Source organism: Stigmatopora nigra, chromosome 15 (genome assembly GCF_051989575.1).
Source record: "Stigmatopora nigra isolate UIUO_SnigA chromosome 15, RoL_Snig_1.1, whole genome shotgun sequence".
NCBI classification, from domain to species: Eukaryota; Metazoa; Chordata; class Actinopteri; order Syngnathiformes; family Syngnathidae; genus Stigmatopora; species Stigmatopora nigra.
Genome location: NC_135522.1, coordinates 4,818,143 through 4,840,363, shown reverse-complemented (window position 1 = coordinate 4,840,363; position 22,221 = coordinate 4,818,143). Strand labels below are relative to the sequence as shown.

Genomic DNA, 22,221 nt, shown 5'->3' with positions numbered 1-22,221 from the left:
AATACAATATAATCAAAAATATCCAGTGTAAAAAATTAAGCCATCTTAATAAATGAAGTTTTAAGTAGCCCTTTGCATTATTTGATTCCTCTTAAAGGAAAAAAAAGTTTGGATAAACCCTGCTGTCAACATTCTGTTTTGTACATTTTTACATCATTTAGTTTTTTGTTTTTTTGGTGAGCGTTTTTGGTAGATTTTGGGATGAACAATGTGTGGGTTAATTTATTCATGTTAAATTGCATTTTTTTTGTTATTTTGCATGTGATTAAAAAAAGTGTTTTTTTGATATCCTGTGAATGATGTTTTTGAGTGTGTGTGTGTGTGTGTGTAAGTTGATTTTTGCCGGACGCACTTGCGGCCAGGAGAGAGAGAGAGATGAGCAAAGAGTCTGGCAGCGGACGCTAAAAAAGTCCTCTCACAAGCGGTGAGGACGCCAAGCCATCAAGTCCTCCGCTCTCCTCTCTCCACCGGACCGGCTCGGCGTTCCCAGAAGGTGCGCGCCGTTCCCGGGATCGGTGCGCCATGGCGCCCGCGCTCCACGCCGCCTAAGGCGCGACTTCCCGCCGCCGCCGCCGCCGCCATGAAGACGACGCGCAAGTGTCGCGCGCTCCTGTCAGTGGGTCTCAACCTGGTGGCTTTGCTCTTCTCCACCACGGCGTTTATCACCACGTACTGGTGCGAGGGCACGCAAAGGGTGCCGAAGCCCAACTGCAGCGCGCAGCGGCGCCACAATTGTATCGACTACGGCGTCAACGAGACGGACCAGAGCAAGGTGCATTATAGCTGGGAGACCGGAGACGACCGCTTTCTCTTCCGACGCTTTCACACCGGAATCTGGTACTCGTGCGAGGAGAACATCCACGAGGCAGGTCGGTGACCGGACGCGGACAAACTTTTATCCTGTGTAACTGTCGCGTCCAATCAATTTTGCTTCCCGATCCAAAAAGATCTATTTTGAAGTTAAAGTTCCCTACCTGATTAGAAATGTGTGTCATATGGTTTGTTTACTTATATGGAGTGTTTGGGACTGGTCGCTGAGTAGCAGAGCTTGGACGGACATGCGTTGGAATGGTCACCAAATGGCACTATTACAGGAAATGAATTACGAAATAAGCGCTAGTGTATATCAGAGTATGTGCAGTGAAAAAATGGACTGGTCGCCTTACAATGCTAGTGCATAAAAATCTGACTGGTGGCCAATCGACTACAATATATTGGTCACCAAGTCTATGTGAGGACTATAAATGTGTAGAATTTATGTGGGTTTTCTCCAGGTACTCAGGTTGGCTAGTTGAATACTCTAAATTGCCACGAAGTATGAGGAGGATTTTTGAGGAGACTCACCTGGCAGTTCTTGGGTTCTCTGCTGCATTTATCTCCAGTGCCGGTGTGTCTTTTTTTTTGTGTGTCTCAGGTGAAAAGTGTCGCAGCTTCATTGACCTGGCACCCGCCTCGGAGAGAGGTGAGTGATGACGGCCATTACGTGTCCTCTCGCGCTTGGGGAAATGCCACGGCTGAAAATGGAGTCAAAATTTCAACATGTCATTCATACTCATACAACTACTTAGAATAGGATATCTGTTACACATATTCCACAATACAGTAATCCCTCAAATATCCCAGTTATTGTAGACCAGACAAAATAGGATCACCCACATTATTATACTTGGTATGGGTATTGTGTCTATATTTGGCGTCCATATTTGGCCACAAAATCGTATTGAATTATTGTTTATTATGATGACAGTTTAACCTTCTTTTTTTCCACAACTCTAGCGTACATTTTTATCCTACAGAATCGATTAGGTGTTATCTTTCTCCAGTATATGCGCATATCTAATGCCTCCATCTGCGACTTGACTTTTTTAACATGTTACATTTAAAAATCAATAAAAGCCTCCCGCGTAATCCTTCCAATGGTGGCGGAAGATCGATAAAAAACAGTCACGCTCATCTTTTCACATTCGGGATTGACCATAAATCGGCTACTGATAAAGTGACAGGTCGCCTATATGTATAATGTTAAAATTCAAAGGAAATATAATAACTGGCATTTTATTTGAACCAAATCTCAGTGATTAAAAAAGGGAAAATGGATCATTTAATGGCATTATTTGGAGAAGAATCTTTAAAAATGTGGAATTCTGTGTTAGTTAAAGATAGAAAAACATGACTTTGTGATGTTTTCCTTGCATGCGTGTACAAAGCGTGGCGCAGCCGAACGCAAGGTTGCGACTGGGCCTGATCTCGCTGGCTGGGCCCAGATAATCTTTTGAAATTGTGTGTCGTGAGTGTCAAGATGGCACAGCTTGAGCCTCGTGGCGCTCTGACACATGAAGGAGGAAGAAAAAAAGAAGAAACGCGTGACAGCCACAATCCCTCTGGACTCCAAGCCCAGCCATACTTTTTTTTTTTTTTATGAACCTGTCCATCTTTTTTCCGCAACACAAACATTGCTTGATGACACAGTTGACAAAGGGCCGTGTAGATGACCCACTATTTTACTACTTTAATAAACTTTTTTCAACTTACTTGTTACTCACCAGGCGTGCTGTGGTTGTCGGTGGTGTCGGAGGTCTTGTACATCCTCCTCCTGGTGGTGGGCTTCAGCCTGATGTGTTTGGAGCTCTTCCACTCCAGCAATGTCATCGACGGACTCAAACTCAACGCCTTTGCCGCCGTTTTCACCGTTCTGTCCGGTAAGTCTCAGTGCACACGACTTAATGAGGATTGTCCAATCTATAGGAGCTAGGAGGGCGGGTGCTGGAACCTATCCCGGCAGAGGTGGTGGCCAGCCAATCGCAGGGCACAATGACACAAACAGGCAATCACTAATAGCTAGGGGCAATTTCGAGTGTTCAATCAGCCTATCAAGCATGTTTTTGGAATGTGGGAGGAAACTGGAGTACCCGCAAAAACCCACACAAGCCCAGGGAGAACATACATACATACAGGTGGACCGACCTGGATTTGAACTAAAGACCCCAGAGCTGTGAGGCCAACACACTAATCACTCATCCACCGGGCTGCCCCTTTGATGGCACTTTAGAACAAAAATACTGCATTTTAAATGTAATTTTCGCTAAATTTGTACCATATCTCGATGGTATATCAGTTTTTATCAGGTAAAATAATATCAAAAACAACCAAACTAACCCATCACCAGACCAACTCAACCATAAACTGACCAAGGAAGAGAAACCAATTGCCCGTAGCAATCAGCACTCCCAAAATGGACCAACGGGAAAAGATCACGGTCCAAATCCCGAGTCCGTGTCGTCAAAGCGAAAAGCCGAGGAACGTGGCGAGCCGAGAAAGCGCCGCGGCTCGCCGCGAGGTCGTCCCAGTTCAGAGGTTATCCCCCGTCCTGGGATTGCAACTTTCTTAAAGCTCTTACACAACAACATGGGTGACTTCTTACACAAGAAGTTGGCATCTCCACATCTGGCAAAAGAAGTCAGCTCAATTTGGGCACAAGCGAGCGATTGACCGTCCGTCCTGTGACGTTAGGCTTTCCGGCGCGTTAGCATGTGCTGCACGTTTGCTACAAAGCGGAGGGGGCGCGTCATCAAGGTCGTCACGGAGCCAAGCGCTCTTTACGGCCGGCGCTAAATCTCTTTGACGATCTAATTGTACGTGAAGTCATTGGCGTGTGTGTGTGTTTGTCTCAGGTCTTCTCGGCATGGTGGCCCACATGATGTACACCCAAGTCTTCCAGATCACCGTCAGTTTGGGCCCGGAAGATTGGAGGCCTCATAGCTGGGACTATGGATGGTCCTTCTGGTCAGTTCTTCAAAAAACACAATATATCATTCACTCACAAGGTCCAAATCCAGTAATCCAAAGATGATGTCAACAATTCCAGGGGTAAAACATTTTGATGATGTCTGTGAAGGTCAGTTAGCAAAAGGCTGTGATCATTTGATCAGTGGTGGGCAAACTATTCCACAAATGTGGTGTCCTACAAGTGTAATCAGTGGATTGCAGTCAGGTGCTTCCTGTTTTGGCCCAACCCCCATTGGTTCAACTGTCTGTACTGGATTGTTTGGAACAAAAACCTGCAACCACATTGGGCCTTGATGACTAGTTTGCCCAACCCTGGGTTTGACTCACTTGGGTCTCAAGTAAGAGTTTGGGTGATTAAATTGTGAAGCAGTAATGTTAGGAATTGTTCCCAAAACTCATTAGGAGACTTCTGCGACCCAGATGGGACTTGAACCCACAATCTCCAGCTCCGGAGGCTGGCGCCTTATCCATTAGGCCACTGGGCCCACATTTGTGATTTAGGTTTTTGGTAATAAATGTATGGATTCTACGTGATTAACTGAACAATATTGTCATTAAAAGTGCCCAAATGATGCAGAATGTTCCAAAGCAAGACCAAGCCTTTCCTTGATTGGTTACCCATGACTCAAAATTTGAGCCATTAGATATCCCATCAAGTGAGAACTGCCAACTCATAACCCAGGTGGGACTCGAACCCACAATTCCCAGCTCCGGAGGCTGATGCCTTATCCATTAGGCCACTGGGTCACATAAGATGCGTCAGAAAGTTTGAGAAGAAAGCTGTAAAACTAAGATTGCGTCTTGTACCATACAGCATGGCATGGGGTTCCTTCACATGCTGCATGGCCGCCTCCGTCACCACCCTCAACTCCTACACCAAAACGGTCATCGAATTCCGCCACAAGCGCAAACTCTTCGAGCAGGGCCTTCGCGAGGAACAGAACTTCTTGGACCAGGAAGCCTTCCACTACTTCCACGAGCGCCCCCTGCAGTCCATTTCGGGCGCATTGGACGTCTACCCGGGGCCCGGGCCCCTCGCCGATCCGGGCCTGGGCCGGACCAAGATGAGGAGCGCCTCCGTCGACTTGGGCGAGAATACGGACTCGCTGGGGGAGGAGCAATGTTGAGGGAGGTCCGCCTTCGGGACGGGACCCGACTAAGTTCTGGTAATGTTTCGCTGACTTGATGTCAAAGACTTGTGGGAATGAAAACAGACTTGAATTGTACACTTGCTGTCTACTCATATAAGAAAATATGTAAGAATATATAATGCAACAATGGTGTGTGAGATCTATAAGATGATTGTTATTTGTTTCCAATCAAAAAATGACAACTTGTTGTATTGTGAGGACAAAATGGCGGCTAATGAAGCAACATAAAAACGCTAAAAAGGCAAATTAACAACATTTTCATCTCAATTTAATATTTGTAATGTGGATTTACTTTCATTTGAAAGTGCTAGGCTGGTGTTTTATGTCCGAAAATGCTACATGTAGCATTTTAATATCAATTTAAGTGAAAACCTGGAAGACAGAGAATGTAAAACTTCACTTCACGCACAACAAAAAAGTATTTTTGTTTGTGGAAATCATTGCATCTGTTTAAAGATTAAATAATAATAATCTATAACGAGAACTGTTTATTCTACAAACTCATTTGGCGAAAATCTGTTCAAAGCTTTCAGTTTTTCTTCATTTCTTGTGGTTTTTATCATGACAAAAAAAAAGCGTAGGTTGACACCTTAAGCACAAAATCCACCGCGGTAAAAATTTGATGGCGTCACAATTAATCCTAGGATTTGAAAATGTCACATACGCTATCAAACCCGAGCATAAAAGAGCAATAAAAGGATGATTGACTTTAAAATCAAACGACCCCAAGTCAACACTAATCAATGGAAAAGTGAACAACGTGTATTTGTGTGTGTGTGTGTTTGTGTGAGTTTTAGTGTGTTACATAATGCTGGCAGATTGTAACCAGGCGGGATTAAATTGGCTCAGAGATGTTGGGAGGCTTTATTAATCCCAAAACAACTTGGAAAGCCTGCATGTTGTCACTTTTTTTTTAAACAGCAATCCTTTAAAAACATTAGAAAATTATTTTATCATTCATTTAAACAGGAAATGTTCACTTTGACAGACGTCCAATGGGACGCCAGAGTTCAATGATAGTGAGACACCATTTGATAAGATAGTCTTGTTTTATTTTTAATTCATTTAAGGGAATTTTTTCAGGGGAAAAAATGACTTTCTTAAGATTTAGAGCTATTCATTTAATCCATTTTGGGAAAATAAAGCGGTTGAATTGGATTGGACGTCTGAAACTGTCAATGATACTGAAGTATAATCATTTACGTCAATGAGTTCTTAAGTCATCTTCATTCTGTCAATGCATTTTGGAGGTCTCCATCCAAAGAAAACATCAAGGAAGCATTTCAAATGAAGTGATGCGTCGTTTCTAAAAAAAAAAAATTGAGTGGACTCAACTTTTCCTTCTTCTTCTTTGTCTTTTTTTGCTGAACTTCCCGCGGGCCCTCATCTCAGCGGCCATGACGCAAGCGGCGGCAAGCGCTTTTTCCGCTCCAATGCAAACTGTAACGAAACAGAGAAGAATCCCAAATTGGCTGGCCGTCACGCCAATTGGAAAATTTAATAAAATAGCACCTGGCGCTCAACTCAAAGCAATTTGGATCTACATGAAAAATTCACTTTTTAGGGTGTCAAACATACGGCCCGCGGGCTAGGTAGGGACTTTGAAGCTCATTCGTACTGAACATGGAAATAATTCAAAGTTGAAAGGAAGTTGGATGCCAATCACTACAAATGCCAGAAATCAAAGTCAGCCATTTTTCTCAAGTCTGGAGACCGATTGTTGAATATTTAAGCGAAGGAGGCTTCAAAGTCACTGGCATCTTTTTCCTAAGCCGTCGCCACGAGCAGTGAGCCGTAAAAGTCCTCAGCGTGTTACTTTTATTGCGGACGCTTGGGTATTTGCTGTCTGGAGAACCTGCTGATTTATGGAGAAACGTTTTACAAGCGGTTTTCACCAGAGACCAATCCGTTATCACCGGCTGTGTTGGGATTGAGCAGCGCCACTTAGTCATAAAAACATTTTTTTAAGAATCCCCAAATTTGCAATCATAGCCACACCAATTATGATCATTCTAAGCCACTAAAAGTGTTTTTTGGGGGGTAATTTTACTATTGCTTTCATCTTGCATCATTTCTACTAATGAGACTCACATGAGAATTAGCTATGACCAAATTTGTGCTGCATTCAAATTCAAGAGGAAAATGTTAATATTACAAAAAGGATTTCTTTAGTTTTGGTTTTCATGTCTTTTTCACCCAAATAGACATTATTAAAAGTTGTTTTGTGTGTAGAGGTACTTCCCCCTAAAGGTCAGCATGTGAAATTACACGATTCACAAACTACTATTTTGATAGTCGATGAATTATTGACACATTTTGGATCTAAAAAAAAAAGCCATAAATCTATTTTTTAGCCTCTCTGATGTGATTTTCATAGCCTGCCGATTAGTAAGACTCAAAAGTTGTTGTTCTTCTTCTTGTGGACTCTAAAGATAATATTCCTAATCCAATTTTTCTAGGCACCCAAAAATTAAAATTCTAGGGTCGTTTAATATATAAATCACATGAGTCAATGAGCCATTTAAGACAAAGGACATCAAGTGAAGCGATCGAAAAGATGGATCAAAATAGTTATGACGTTAATTGCGGTGAGGGGCACTGAAGCGTAATGATACCCTGCATTTTAGAACTATAAAAGGAGAAGAGGCAGATGGACGTTGTATATGAGGGTCACACGAGCAACCTGGAGGAATTCAGGGCATATTTGGACTTTTTCCACCTCGTCCGGGTCTCCTTATCTGCTAAATAATCCGCCCGGACTAGGAAAAAGGCTCAGGGGCTTTGCCTCTAAACTCTGGGTGGAATATAGATGGAGAGAGAGTTCAAGTAGGTTGAGAAGTCAACAACCAACTTGCTCATGTCTTACTTAGCCTATTATGGCAACAAGTCCTCATCTGTAATAACTGGGCCAGGAAGATACATTTGTAATTACAATTGTAATCCAAGGTTGTTTTTCTTAGTCAATAATTTCAACGTGAATACTTGTTGGCCAGTTTTGTGTACTTTTAAGGGTTTGACTATACACGTTTTTGTCAACATAAAACTTCTCTCAACCCCGATTAATCGGCTTAGTGACAAATAATAGGTTATCGAATAATTCTACAACCTTGTCAATAGTCGATGATTTTCTTAGAGACATTGATCTTAAAATATGGCCCCACTACTCTTTTGATGCCTGTTAAGTAGTGATTTTATACATTAAATCAAAAATATAAAATAGGTTTTGCTTTAATATTGTTTTATTACCATTACTTTATAGCTTTAATGAAAAAAGGAAAAGTAACTATTGACTTTTCAATTTTTTTTATTATGAGTTTAAAAAACAATAATATAACATTCCTCATCGTGTAATTAATTGTTTGTGATATCATCTGGTAGACTACACATTGGAGGGGGCACCTGTTGTTGATTGTGGTGCGTTCAGGAACTTCACGAACATCAATACAATTGTCTGACCATCTCCTCTTCCACGATCAACTCTCCCGTCTTGTTTTTCGACATCTTGTTGTCTTTGGACGCTTTGGGTTTGAAGGCCGCGGAGAGCAACTCCTTTTGGATTCTCTGCTCTCTCTGCCTCCGCAACAGGGCCAGCGTCTCCTTCCTTTGGGCGGCCATGGCCATGTACTTTTGCCTCTCCTCCTGCCGCTGCTGTGCCACGAACAGGTTCTGCATGTCGGCGCGTACCGGTTCGGGCTGGACGATTCGCTCCGGCCGGGACACCGGTAACCTCTGCGGTATATCGGCCGACACCAGGCGGGACTCGAGAGGGGTCGGCATGCACAGCGAGCTCCACAGCCTCCGGGCGTGGGACACGTCCTCCGGGGAGGAACCGCTGAATACCGTCAAAGCCAGGTTGGACGCCTCGAGGCTTTTCTCCGGAGTGGCCGTCGTGGCCGCACTAACTTTGGGAGAACATGAGCGGAGGGTGTTTGGAATAGTCGCCATAGATACATGAAAGAACAACAATAACTTCTTGTTGAAGTCAATCGAACGTAAAGGTACAGATGACGTTATTTATATATATTTCTTACAAATAGACACGTTTAGAAGCTAAATTCTGAAAAATCCTATTTTTTTTAGCTGCAGTGAACGTGAAAACAATACCATGTCGCCTTATGACGCCACGTGGTTACTTCCGGGTTCATTTGCATAGGCCGCACTTGAATCAAGGTAAGGTTCTTTTAAGCAATGTTTGTTTTGGATTATTATATAATTTTTTTAAGCAAATAAAATATAATACAATAGTTCATATCATTTTGAAAGTGTAAATGTTCAAATAATTAATAATTTAATGTAATTAAATATTAACTTTTGGAGAAAGAGATTCAAACTAATACCAAATTACGAGTTCCCTTTTTGCCCATCAGTGAGCAGTGATGAAAATGAACATATTTTACATGCATGTGTGTGTATTACAGATGAAATATGGCGTCAATGTTTACCCATTTGGTGATTGGATGAAGGGACTTAAGTGGTTGTGGCCAAATTTGGAGAAGATAGGCCGGTCTAGTGGTCCCGTTCCATGCCTGGGAGTTGTAGAGGAAGTTCCTCATCTTCCTCCTCCTCTTCATTAGTTGCGTCTACCTGCTGCCAGAGTCTGCTCTTGCTTCATCCTGCAACGAGGAACCAACCTGAGCACAGTGAGTCTCTTCCCTAAACCTTTCTCTTTGCATTACAATCAACTGACACCAAAGAACTTAAAGCTAAATTCACTTTTAGGATATAATTGCGCATTCACTGAGAGGGTATTTTGCGTTGGAATTCCTTGTTAAGAAAATGTTAATGAAAAAATAGATCAAAAAGGTGTTTTTTTTTATCCGGGTGAAAATACTAGTAACGTGCGTCGTGGTCATCCTTGGGTGCACTTTCTGGTCACGTCAGCGTTTTGGTGTAAACGCCAAGCTTGGCTAGACACGGAGACCGCCGCCAGTCGCGCCTTATAAAGTAACCGAGAGCCAATCGGGGAAGCCCAAACATGGGCTTCCTACCGTGGCAGGTCGGCATGCTTGTCAGCGCTGTCATTTTGCTGGCTTTTTGGCGACTTTTCCAAGGGAGGTCAAAACGTGGCCAGTAAGTAGCTTCAAATGGGCAGTTTTTCTTAAAAACAACCTAAAACACCATTTTAGTCCACCTTGCATTTGTTGGAATAAGATATGGAGTCAAATAAAGAGTTGTACCTGAAAAACAAACCACCATCTTGTCCTCCTCCTCCTCAGGCTCGACGCGGACTGGACTTTACTCGATCCATCCTCCGGCGACCAATCGCGACTTTCTGACATGGCGGACCAGGCGACGGACGAGAGCAAGTTCCTGTTCCTGCAGAATGACTTCCGTAACACCGGCGTGGGGCAGGCCGACTGGGCGGCCAAGAAGATGGTGTGGGTGCCCTCGGAGAAGGAAGGCTTCGAGGCGGCCAGCGTCAAGGAAGAGCAGGGCGACGAGGTCAGCAGCCGTCCGGGAATCCGCCGCGGGGCGAGGGCTTGACCGCTGTGGCCCTTGGGCGCAGGTGCTGGTGGAGCTGTCCAACGGGCGCAAGGCCACGGTCAACAAGGACGACATCCAGAAGATGAACCCGCCCAAGTTCAGCAAAGTGGAAGACATGGCCGCCCTCACCTTCCTCAACGAGGCCTCCGTCCTGCAGAACCTGAGAGAGAGATACTTCTCCAGCCTCATCTATGTACGGGAGTACTTTTATAAATACTAGAAGTGCTTGTTTTGTTTCTGAAAGTAGGACTTGAGCTATGTGGAATTTTCACTTTTTGGATTTTTTTTTCTAACTCTAAATTATTCAAAGCGTTTGTTAAGGACTTAGTCTATAAAAGTAGGATTTTTTCCCCCCCTAAAATTATCTTTTTTGTTTAATATATCTATTCTCTCATTTCTATTCTGCTTATCCTCACAAGGGTCACGGGTCTTACTCAAAATGTGTAATATACCCACAAAAAATTCCTAAATAGGGGAAAATAACGATTTTCTCTTAAAAATAGGGCCTTTTTTCCTTACAATGTATATATATATTGAAGATGACCTCACCGTGACCTTGATGTGTTTTTTTCTTCTTCTTTTGCTCCGCAGACATACTCTGGCCTGTTCTGCGTGGTGGTGAACCCGTACAAGATGCTGCCCATCTACTCGGACAAGATCATCGACATGTACAAGGGCAAAAAACGTCACGAGGTACCACCTCACATCTACTCCATCACCGACAACGCCTACAGGAACATGATGCAAGGTGATTCTCCATCCTTTTCACCATCGCCTTACATGGAGTCACGCTCATATTTTTAGCACGCTAAGATCACCCTTTCTCCGTTCTGCTTGATTTCCCTCCGCAGACCGCGAGGATCAGTCCATTCTCTGCACGTGAGTCCCACAGAAGAAGACAAATTAAACCTTGGGAAACAATGAAAACACAACAAGTCGCGTATTATGCTCCATTTATTCTGATTAAGAAAAATCCGTGAAGTAAATGCACACCATTCAATTTATACGTTTTCCCATATTTGATATACTTTTTTGATCATTTCAAATTATGTACAATTTTATATGTTAAAAAAGTATGTTTTTCGTAAAACGGATTTCCATCTGGTAGCAGACAAAAACGTCATCATCAATTGCTAATGTTGTCATCCTTCTAGCATGATATGCACATTTACTATATTAATATAGCGCATCAGCAAGCAATGTACCGAGACTGTCAAGCCTGTCAATCTTTTTATCCCTCTCCAAGTGGTGAGTCCGGAGCGGGGAAGACCGAAAACACCAAGAAGGTGATCCAGTATCTGACCCTGGTGGCGTCGTCGCACAAAGGCAAAAAGGAAGCAAACCCTGTGAGTTGGACAAATAATAGTGGATCGAGAACCTCGCCCTGTGGTGCTCCAAATTCCTTCCTTACATATTCAATTTTCACAGCCGGCGCAACAGCAGACAACGCAACAACAACCCGCCGGATCGTTGGCCCACGTAAGTACATGTTTTTTAGACGATGACCCCGTGTTTATTTTTCTGCGGTTACACTAACGCCATTTTCTGGTGGACCTATAGGGGGAGATGGAGAAGCAGCTCCTGCAGGCCAACCCCATTCTGGAGGCATTCGGCAACGCCAAGACCATCAAGAACGACAACTCGTCACGATTTGTAAATTGTCAATCAGTTCGTAAGTTGACACTCGCCACCATTTTGACGGCGAGTTCCCTCAGTAATTAAAGCTTTCGTGTGACCCTCCCCCCCGTGTCCGTAGGGGAAGTTCATCAAGCTCAACTTTGATGTCACGGGATACCTAGTCGGCGCAAACATTGACACGTGTATCCTTAACCAATTGACAAAAAAACAATACATGTTTAGTCTACTAATGAATAAATATGGCGCTAATATCGCTTCCTACGTTACTATATTTCTTAATTGACCTAATCAGACCTTCTGGAAAAGTCTCGTTGTATCCGTCAGGCTAACACCGAGCGAGCTTTCCATATCTTCTACTATATGGTGGCAGGGGCTAAAGACAAAATGAAAGGTGAGGAGAGATCAAGTCAAACGGAGTGTTTTTTTCTGTCTCTACAAGGTCGCAGTTCGTCCGGTTTAATTTCGAAACGCCAGTTAGATTTGATCGGTATTGGGACGGTTTTTCAGAGGACCTTCTTCTAGAGGACTTTAGCAGCTATCGTTTCCTGATGGCGGGACACGTGGAAGTTTCTGGGGTGGAGGATGACGAGCTGTTTGTGGAGACCTTGGAGGCCATGGAGATTATGGGCTTCACCGAGGAAGAGAGAATAGGTGCGCCCCACATTCAGAATTTGACATCACTTTCATTTTTTGGAGTCCATTTCCAGATATTTAAGACTTTAAATGGGTTCATTTTCAATTTTGAAAATTCTGTTCTTTCGACTTAGAAATGCAAACTTTGGTCCTGACACTTCTAAATGCTTTCAAACATTCGGGTTCTAAGAAAAAAATCAACGTAACATTGGTCTCTTTGTGCTTCTGGTCTAGAATTATTTAAGTGCCAACCTTAAAGATGGAGCTGGTTTACCTTTAAGAACGTAGTCCCTTTCAATCAGTTGTCCGTAGTTTAGCACCTGAATTCCGGGTTGAACGTTTTCTGTTATACTATATTCACTCCTTCTTGGCTCCTCCCTCAGGCATGCTGAAGGTGGTCTCCACGGTTCTCCAGCTGGGAAATGTAAAGTTTGAGAAGGAGCGTAACACGGAGCAGGCCACCATGCCGGACAACACGGGTACCCTAAAAATACCTCCGTCTGGCTCTTGGTCAGAATCTTGAGATGAGCCAAATGTTTCTCTCTTTTTGTCGCTGTTGCTAGCTGCCCAGAAAGTGTCCCACCTGCAGGGTATCAATGTGACCGACCTCACCCGGGCCTTCCTGACCCCCAGGATCAAAGTGGGCCGCGAAGTGGTTCAGAAGGCTCAGACCAAGCAGCAGGTAAACAACAGATCCTCACTTATCTTAATTAGATGCTAAATCTGGCCATTTTGTGTGGTCCGAGAAAATAAATGATGAGTGTCCACTTTCTGTTTTAGAATCAAATTCAAATGAAGATTATAGATGTGGGTTCAATTTTCAGATTTTCCTCTTTATAAATCAACAATTGCAAGTTATTTTAATGAAAAATAATTAGCTTTTAGTTCAAATGGCGATTTATTTTAATCATTTTTTTTCTTTTGGTGTTTTTAGTTCAAGGGGCATTTTCTATAAAAATATATAAAAATATTTTCTTTTTCCAATTTAATATTGAACATAAACATGAAATTGAGTTCCCGTTAATGCTGCCCATGTTTGATATCCTTGCTGTAGGCGGACTTTGCCGTGGAGGCCTTAGCCAAAGCCATGTACGAACGTCTCTTCCGCTGGATCCTGGCCCGAGTCAACAAAACTTTGGATAAGAGCAAGAGGCAGTCTTCGTCCTTCCTGGGGATATTGGACATTGCTGGCTTTGAGATTTTTGAGGTGATTGATCATCAATAGATACCTCGCCAGGCGGCTTACTCTTGTCATTATGATGGCGGTCGACCAATTTGCTTACCCGTTTGCGCTCATCCCACGGTAGGACAACTCCTTCGAGCAACTGTGCATCAACTACACCAACGAGCGTCTCCAGCAGCTCTTCAACCACACCATGTTTGTCCTGGAGCAGGAGGAGTACAAGCGGGAGGGCATCGATTGGAACTTCATCGACTTTGGCTTGGACCTCCAGCCCACCATCGAGCTCATCGAGAGAGGGGTCGGCCGTTGTTATTTTTTTTCTTGCCGAACTGAAATGTGACTATCTGTAACTGACATCTTACCTTTGCTGTTCCAGAACAACCCACCAGGCATCTTGGCACTGTTGGACGAAGAGTGCTGGTTCCCCAAAGCTACGGACACCTCCTTTGTTGAGAAACTGTTGAGCACACATTCTGGCCACGTCAAATTTTCCAAACCTAAACAACACAAAGAGAAGCTGATGTTCACCATTGCGCACTACGCCGGAAAGGTGAGTCTCGTCCTGCTCACCAAACGAGGAGTCATTTTCGAACTAATGACCTCAACCGTTGCTAACACCTTCTCTGTTCTCTCCCAGGTGGACTACAATGGCGCCAGCTGGCTGACCAAGAACATGGACCCCCTAAACGACAACGTGACCACCCTACTCGGCAACTCGTCTAGCAACTTCATCCAGGACTTGTGGAAAGACGGTCAGTTTTCCCGGAACCTTTCCTTATCTGGAGCTGGTGGAACCTCAATCTCCCATCTGATCTTCTCTCAGCCGATCGAGTGGTGGGCCTGGAGACCATGGCCAAGATGTCCGACAGTTCCATGCCCACCTCCACCAAGTCCAAAAAGGGGATGTTTCGTACGGTGGGCCAGCTGTACAAGGAATCCCTGGGGAAGTTGATGACCACCTTGCACAACACGCAACCAAACTTTGTGCGCTGCATCATCCCCAACCACGAGAAGAGGGTATGCCCACAAGCCTTGGAGTACAACTGTAAGCCCTGGTGCTGATTGCTTCCATGCCACAGGCGGGCAAAATGGACGCCACCCTGGTCCTGGAGCAGTTGAGGTGCAATGGCGTGTTGGAGGGCATCCGCATCTGCAGACAGGGATTCCCAAACCGCATCGTATTCCAGGAGTTCCGCCAAAGGTACAAATGACTTCTTGCGTTCCGTCTCTTGGTCTTTAAAATCATCAAGATATTGTTCGTTAAAGTTGTTTTTTCCACGTACCTGCAGGTATGAGATTCTGGCGGCCAACGCCATTCCCAAGGGCTTCATGGACGGGAAACAGGCTTGCTGCTTGATGGTAAGATAAAGAGTCCAGCAAGATCTGTTTTTACACTTCCAATCAAGAAGATCTGGAAATCCTGGAATCCAATCAATATGGTCCTACATTTGAAGTTCAATCCAGTTCATTCCTTATCAATCAATACCTTCTACACAAGACACCAAGTTGGCAAAACTCCTGGTCTTCATAGCGAACCAAGTGTCTCATGTGTTCCATCTTATGTGATTTCCAGGTGAAGCATTTGGACCTGGATCCCAACCTGTTCCGCATTGGACAGAGTAAGATGTTCTTCAGGACTGGAGTTTTGGCTCAACTAGAGGAAGAGCGAGATCTCAAGCTCACTGTGATCATCATCTCCTTCCAGGCTCAGGCTCGAGGTTTCCTGGCCCGAAAGTAGGCCACACACACACAGACCAGTATAGTTACGGTTCTTCTCAAAGTCTGTTTTGCATACCTAACGAGGTCTTGGTCTCTCAGGTTGTTTAGCAAACGCCAGCAACAGCTCAGCGCCATGAAGGTCATCCAGAGGAACTGCGCTTGTTACCTGAAACTCAAGAATTGGCAGTGGTGGAGGCTCTTCACCAAGGTATCAAGCCATCAAATCATTCAAAATGGAGACTCTAAGCTAACGTAGCTCACACTTACCCGCGGTGATCTTCTCCAGGTCAAGCCACTGCTGCAGGTGACCCGTCAAGAGGAGGAAATGGGTCAGAAGGACGAGGAGCTCAAGGTGGCCAAGGAAGTAGCGGCCAAGAAGGAGGCGGAGCTAAAGGATATTAGCCGGAAACAAACACAGGTATGAACATCGGTAGACATTGCCCCCCAAAAAAAGTCTTGAGCACGTGTGGCTTTTTCTGGCTAGTTGGTAGAGGAACGAGCCCAGCTGGAAAGCAAACTTCAAGCGGAGACGGAGCTCTATGCCGAGGCCGAGGAGATGAGGGTTCGGCTGGAGGCCAAGAAGCAGGAACTGGAGGAGGTCCTCCACGAGATGGAAGCCCGGCTAGAGGAGGAGGAGGAGCGTGGTGCCCAGGTGCAGCAGGAGAGGAAGGAGCTGGAACAACAGCTGCAGGTTGTCCATCGCAAACGTGGCCAGATAGCACACCGCGGTGCCTTTGGTGGAGTCACAATGGAAACCAAGGAGTTTTTTTTTTAAACATTTCAGAACATGGAGGCCCACTTGTTGGAAGAAGAAGACACTCGTCAAAAGCTGCAGCTGGAGAAGGTTGCCGTGGAGGGAAAAGCAAAGAAATTGGAGGAGGAGGTTCTGCTTATGGAGGACCAGAACAACAAAATGCAGAAGGTAGTCTTTCAATTGTGGTCTTTGGAAAAAAATTAATGGAGTTTTCCTAGGAGCGAATGCTTCTGGAGGAGAGGATGGCAGATATAAACTCCAACCTGGCTGAGGAGGAGGAAAAGTCCAAGAACCTAACCAAGCTGAAGGCCAAGCACGAGTCCATGATAACTGACTTGGAGGGTCAGTCCAGAGAGCCCATGTTTCTTCTCCCTCGTCTGTGCGGCAACGCCCTCTCCTCTCGCGTCTAGTGCGTTACAAGAAAGAGGAGAAGGGTCGCTTGGACACGGAGAAGGCCAGAAGGAAGTTGGAGGCCGAGCTGGCGGAACTCCACGAGCAGCTGGCTGATCTTCGGGCCCAACTGGACGAGCTGAGAGCGCAACTGGCCGCCAAGGAAGATGACCTGCAGGCCACTCAGGCCCGGTAAGTCCGTTCTTCTCCCATCGGTGTCTGCCAACCTTTGGTTGACGCTCCCAACAAACGTGGTCTCTGTTAGGTTGGACGAGGAGAGCAACCAGCGGGGCCTGGCGCTAAAGAAAGTTCGAGAGCTGGAGACGGCCCTGTCCGAGTTGCGGGAGGACCTGGAGGCCGAGAGGGTGGCCAGGGCCAAAGTGGAGGCGGCGAGGCGGGACCTCGGGGAAGAACTCAATGCCCTGCGCTCGGAACTGGAGGACAGTTTGGACACCACGGCCGCGCAACAGGAGCTACGGTCAGTCCCTGGTGCCTTGTGTTAAATTACCGGAGAGATTTCATGACTTGCGTCTGCGTTGGATAGCGCCAAGCGAGAGCAGGAGGTGGCCGCGTTGAAGAAAGCCATGGAGGAGGAAGGCCGTAGTCACGAGGCTCAAATCCAGGACCTGAGGCAAAAGCACAGCCAGGCGGTGGAGGAGCTCTCTGAGCAGCTGGAGCAGGCCAAGAGAGTAATGACCTGGAACCCTGGTTGTAAAGGGCCCAAAAAAGAAAAAGTCTCTTAACGCATTGTTAACCTTCCTTGCCTTCAGGTCCGGGCCGGGCTGGAGAAAGCTAAGCAAGCCCTGGAGAAGGAATGTTCCAACCTGAGCGCCGACTTGCGCTCCATGGCCGCCGCCAAGCAGGACGTGGAGCACAAGAAGAAGAAGGTTGACGCTCAGCTCAACGACGTCAACGCTCGTCTCAACGAGAGCGAGAGACAGAGGAACGAACTGGGAGACAAAGTCTCCAAGATGACTGTACGTTGTAGCCAGAAAGTGCCTGCGATTGCTTGACTTGCTCAACTTTTTTTCATGTCTGCTCTTTAAGGTGGAGCTGGAAAACCTGGCCAGTCTTCTAAATGAAGCTGAAGGAAAAACCACCAAGCTGAGTAAAGATGTTTCCGGGCTCTCCTCGCAACTCCAAGACACTCAGGTTGTTAGACAACCGTTAATTGAATGGAATGTCTTGACAAGAGACATTTAACTTTGTACTTGATGTACATGTTAGTCATGTTCGGTTTGTTTGTCTGACCTGGTCATAATCCCAACAGGAGCTTCTGTCCGAGGAGACACGGCAAAAGCTCAACGTGTCCGGACGTCTACGGCAGATGGAGGAAGACCGGATTTGTTTGACGGAGCAGCTAGAGGAGGAAAATGAAGCCAAGCGGGTCCTGGAGCGCCAGCTGTCCAGCTTCAACACGCAGGTCAGGCACTAACCTCGCAAAAGGACTTCCTTGAAACTTTAGCACCGAGGCTTGAAAGCCATCCGTCGTCCACCGTCAGCTGTCCGACTGCAAGAAGAAGCTGGACGAGTCTTTGGGCTCGGTGGAGCTGCTGGAGGAAGGCAAGAAGCGTCTCTCGCGAGAACTGGAGGCGGCCAACCACGACTACGAGGAGAAGGCCTCGGCCTACGACAAACTGGAGAAGAGCCGTGGCCGAATGCAGCAGGAGCTGGAGGACGTCCTCATGGACTTGGATGGCCAGAGGCAGCTTGTAGTCAACCTGGAGAAGAAGCAGAAGAAGTTTGACCAGGTAGCTTTAGGGATAGTAGGCTGGCTTCAGCTTGCAGAGTCTCTTACCAGCGAGCCACCTTCCCCAATACTCCCTCTACCTCTGGTCCACGTTCTCCAGATGCTGGCCGAGGAGAGAGCCGTATCCTGCAAGTTTGCCGACGAGCGAGATCGAGCGGAGGCTGAAGCGAGGGAGAAGGAGACTAGGGTATTGGCTCTGTCCAGAGCCTTGGAAGAGAACCGCCAAGCCCTGGAGGAAGCAGAGAAGATCGCCAAAAGCCTCCGAGTTGAGATGGAGGACCTCGTCAGCTCCAAGGACGACGTGGGACGGAACGTAAGACCAGTCGGCGACACGTTTGTTTTTTTTTTTTTTTCTTCCTGGAGCGATGCATACTTTGGGTCTTCAGGTCCACGACTTGGAGAAAGCCAAACGTTCCCTGGAAGCAGTGGTGGAGGAGATGAAGGCCCACATGGAGGAGCTGGAAGATGAGCTCCAAGTGGCCGAGGACACCAAGTTGCGTATGGAGGTCAACGGCCAGGCCCTCAAATCCCAGCACGAGAGAGAAATGCAGGCCCGCGAGGAAACTGGCGAGGAGAAGAGGAAGCAGCTCCTCAAGCAGGTCAGTCAGCCAGCCTCCTTCACTCCCATCGACAGGTTAGGATTAGGAATTAGTTTGAGTAATCAACAAATGGGGCAACAAACATTTTGTTCTTGTTTGCAATAACTTCATTTATTTTAAACTGAGAATTAGTACATCTATCATAACCCCCTTAATCAAATCAGTCAATTTAAAATAGATCTTTGCAGCCCTAAGTAGAACATTTGTAAGGGTGAAAAAAAAAAAGATATTTCCTAATTGTGTTTCAGGTCCGCGAGCTCGAGTCCGAATTGGAGGAGGAGAAGAAGCAGCGCGCTCAAGCTTGGGCCGGCAAGAAGAAGCTAGAAGGCGAACTCAAGGACACGGAAGAGCAGCTGGAGACCACCAACAGGGCGCGGGATGAGGCCCTCAAGCAGCTGCGCAAAATCCAGGCCAGTGCCTCCGACATTGCCGTCGTCTTCCCGGCGTCGCCCGGGCCTCCGCTGACCGTCGACCGTTCAACTTTCAGGGCCAGTTGAAAGATCTCCAACGGGAGCTGGAGGACTCTCGCGCCGCCCACAAGGACGTTCTGGGCTCGGCCAGGGAGGCCGAGCGAAAATCCAAAGCCGCCGAGGCCGACGTGGTGCAACTTCAGGAGGTGCGGCAGACGTGACTTCTCGCCGGCGTCTCGGCTCAGTCTTTGAGGAACCTTCTCCCGTGGCTCAGATGCTGGCGGCGGCCGAACGGGCTCGGAAGCAGGCGGAGGCGGAGAGGGACGAGCTGGCCGACGAGCTGGCCAATAACTCCTCTGGAAAGTCAGTACGCTCCTTTGACTTGACGAGCGGCGGCTCTTAAGTTGCCGAGACTGGAATTCTCGGGGAGAAGGTCACCCGTGTCCCCGTGTCCCTTTTCAGGACCATGCTGTCTGACGAGAAGCGGCGGCTGGATGCCAAGATCAGCCATCTGGAGGAGGAACTGGAAGAGGAGCAGAGCAACATGGTGAACCTCAACGAACGTCTGAGGAAAAGCCAGCAGCAGGTATGAACGGGTGGGGAATTGGATTTGAGTGTGGTTTAAGCAGAGCCTTCCCGTGGATATTGAGACAACACTTCTTTTTAGCTGGTTAGGAGCATTTTATGGGACAATAACGCAAAAGCAAAAGTTAAATACCTGGCGTGTTTGCAGGTGGAGCAGCTCAGCGGCGAGCTGACGTCGGAGCGGGCGTCATCGCAGGCCAAGGAAGCGGCCAGGCAGCAGCTGGACAAGCACAACCGGGAGCTGAAGGCCAAAGTTCAGGAGATGGAAGGCCAGGGACGCTCCAAGATGAAATCATCCGTGGGTGCTTTGGAGACAAAACTGAGGGAGATGGAGGAGCAATTGGAGGTGGAGAACAGGTACAAAAAAAAACTAAATTGTTATCTTTTTTACTCGTGGTCTAATTACGATGACTTGGGTGGGTCTTGACGACGATGGCAGGGAGCGACAGACCTCCGCCAAGAACCTGCGGCAGAAGGACAAAAAGCTGAAGGACTTGAGTGTGCAGATGGAGGATGAGAGGAAGCAGGCGCAGCAGTACAAGGACCAGGTGAGACCCTCGGGCAAACGCCTTCCTCACTCCCTACCTCCCTCCCTACTTGACGGCAAACGCTTTCCGCCGAGGCAGGCCGAGAAGAGCAACGTGCGGGTCAAGCAGCTGAAGCTCCAGCTGGAGGAGGCAGAGGAGGAAGCCCAGCGCGTGGCCGCCGCCCGCAGGAAGCTGCAGAGGGAGCTGGACGAGGCCGCCGAGGCCAACGACGGCCTGAGCAGGGAGGTGGCCGCCCTCAAGAGCAAACTGAGGTTGGAAAAGTTGCCAGTGTTCACCATTGGCTTTGAAGCTATCTGACCCCTATTTAGTGGTGTTAGTGGGTACAATGTCTACACTCTAGTCAACTCTTGTCTCCGCCCCAGGCGTGGCGGCGATCCAGGTTTCAGCGGGGCAAGCCCCCGCGGCGGCAGTGTACTGAGCCTCGGCGGGGGATCGGCCAGGACCTCCGCGGGGCTGATGGGTGGCGGTGGCGGCGTGGCCCGGACCAAGAGTACCGTCCCGGAGATCCCGGAGGAAGACGAGGATAAAGCTCACTCACCATCTCCACCCACACGAAGCCCCCCGCCTGAGATGAAGACCCCACCGGATGAATAGCGGCCAAAATCACCTCCTGCTGTTTTGGTCTGCACTTGGTAATATTTTGACAATTTTAATTGGAATGACCTCCATTTTTTGTTTGTAGTGTGTAACGTTTGGCATTTCGATCTTTTCAGGTTAACAAATGCCGTTCAATTCAAAAGAAAAGGCATTTTGGGTGTTAAGACTACATAGTACTATGTACATAGAACTATGTACATAGTACATAGTACTATGTACATAGTACATAGTACTATGTACATAGTACATAGTACTATGTACATAGTACATAGTACTATGTACATAGTACATAGTACTATGTACATAGTACATAGTACTATGTACATAGTACTATGTACTATGTACATAGTACTATGTACTATGTACATAGTACTATGTACTATGTACATAGTACTATGTACTATGTACATAGTACTATGTACTATGTACATAGTACTATGTACTATGTACATAGTACTATGTACTATGTACATAGTACTATGTACATAGTACATAGTACATAGTACATAGTACTATGTACATAGTACATAGTACTATGTACATAGTACTATGTACTATGTACTATGTACATAGTACTATGTACATATTACTATGTACATAGTACATAGTACTATGTACATAGTACATAGTACTATGTACATAGTACATAGTACTATGTACATAGTACATAGTACTATGTACATAGTACATAGTACTATGTACATAGTACTATGTACATAGTACTATGTACATAGTACTATGTACTATGTACATAGTACTATGTACTATGTACATAGTACTATGTACTATGTACATAGTACTATGTACTATGTACATAGTACATAGTACTATGTACTATGTACATAGTACATAGTACTATGTACATAGTACATAGTACTATGTACATAGTACTATGTACATAGTACATAGTACTATGTACATAGTACTATGTACATAGTACATAGTACTATGTACATAGTACTATGTACATAGTACTATGTACATAGTACTATGT

General features: G+C 46.1%; 3 protein-coding genes and 2 non-coding genes across 6 annotated transcripts; 2 read left to right on the top strand and 3 right to left on the bottom strand.

The window, feature by feature from the left end:
• The first annotated feature begins 402 nt into the window (after window positions 1-402).
• gsg1l (gsg1-like) lies at window positions 403-6,057 on the top strand. The gene is made up of 5 exons (XM_077733917.1): window positions 403-869; window positions 1,415-1,462; window positions 2,547-2,699; window positions 3,672-3,783; window positions 4,601-6,057. Exons 1-5 carry the CDS (start codon window positions 581-583, stop codon window positions 4,911-4,913), a joined length of 915 nt encoding a protein of 304 aa, XP_077590043.1. The 5' UTR covers window positions 403-580; the 3' UTR covers window positions 4,914-6,057.
• On the bottom strand, window positions 4,199-4,271 carry trnar-ccg (transfer RNA arginine (anticodon CCG)). The gene has a single exon. It is a non-coding gene; the product is annotated as a tRNA-Arg (tRNA).
• On the bottom strand, window positions 4,461-4,533 carry trnar-ccg (transfer RNA arginine (anticodon CCG)). The gene has a single exon. It is a non-coding gene; the product is annotated as a tRNA-Arg (tRNA).
• On the bottom strand, window positions 5,986-9,072 carry hoatz (HOATZ cilia and flagella associated protein). Of its 2 annotated transcripts, none has more exons than XM_077733919.1 (2): window positions 8,337-9,072; window positions 5,986-6,409 (listed from the first exon to the last, which is right to left on the bottom strand). In XM_077733919.1, exon 1 carries the CDS (start codon window positions 8,880-8,882, stop codon window positions 8,376-8,378), a length of 507 nt encoding a protein of 168 aa, XP_077590045.1. In that variant the 5' UTR covers window positions 8,883-9,072; the 3' UTR covers window positions 5,986-6,409; window positions 8,337-8,375. The 2 variants fall into 2 exon arrangements, with proteins under 2 accessions (XP_077590045.1, XP_077590044.1); XM_077733918.1 differs by having other exon boundaries at window positions 5,986-6,377.
• LOC144208200 (uncharacterized) lies at window positions 8,303-21,368 on the top strand. The gene is made up of 45 exons (XM_077733920.1): window positions 8,303-8,935; window positions 9,018-9,107; window positions 9,356-9,577; window positions 10,154-10,379; window positions 10,444-10,614; window positions 11,013-11,169; window positions 11,273-11,300; window positions 11,668-11,767; window positions 11,850-11,900; window positions 11,982-12,074; window positions 12,178-12,241; window positions 12,352-12,450; window positions 12,567-12,710; window positions 13,076-13,171; window positions 13,256-13,374; window positions 13,747-13,899; window positions 14,000-14,173; window positions 14,252-14,425; window positions 14,513-14,627; window positions 14,699-14,892; window positions 14,955-15,076; window positions 15,165-15,234; window positions 15,449-15,609; window positions 15,694-15,802; window positions 15,881-16,012; window positions 16,079-16,285; window positions 16,379-16,516; window positions 16,567-16,690; window positions 16,759-16,930; window positions 17,004-17,216; window positions 17,283-17,427; window positions 17,509-17,715; window positions 17,786-17,890; window positions 18,009-18,161; window positions 18,241-18,489; window positions 18,589-18,801; window positions 18,875-19,087; window positions 19,336-19,497; window positions 19,575-19,703; window positions 19,772-19,860; window positions 19,960-20,083; window positions 20,231-20,439; window positions 20,522-20,630; window positions 20,709-20,881; window positions 20,993-21,368. The coding sequence occupies exons 4-45, from the start codon at window positions 10,215-10,217 to the stop codon at window positions 21,222-21,224; spliced, it is 6,057 nt and encodes a 2,018-aa protein (XP_077590046.1). The 5' UTR covers window positions 8,303-8,935; window positions 9,018-9,107; window positions 9,356-9,577; window positions 10,154-10,214; the 3' UTR covers window positions 21,225-21,368.
• Window positions 21,369-22,221: the final 853 nt, after the last annotated feature.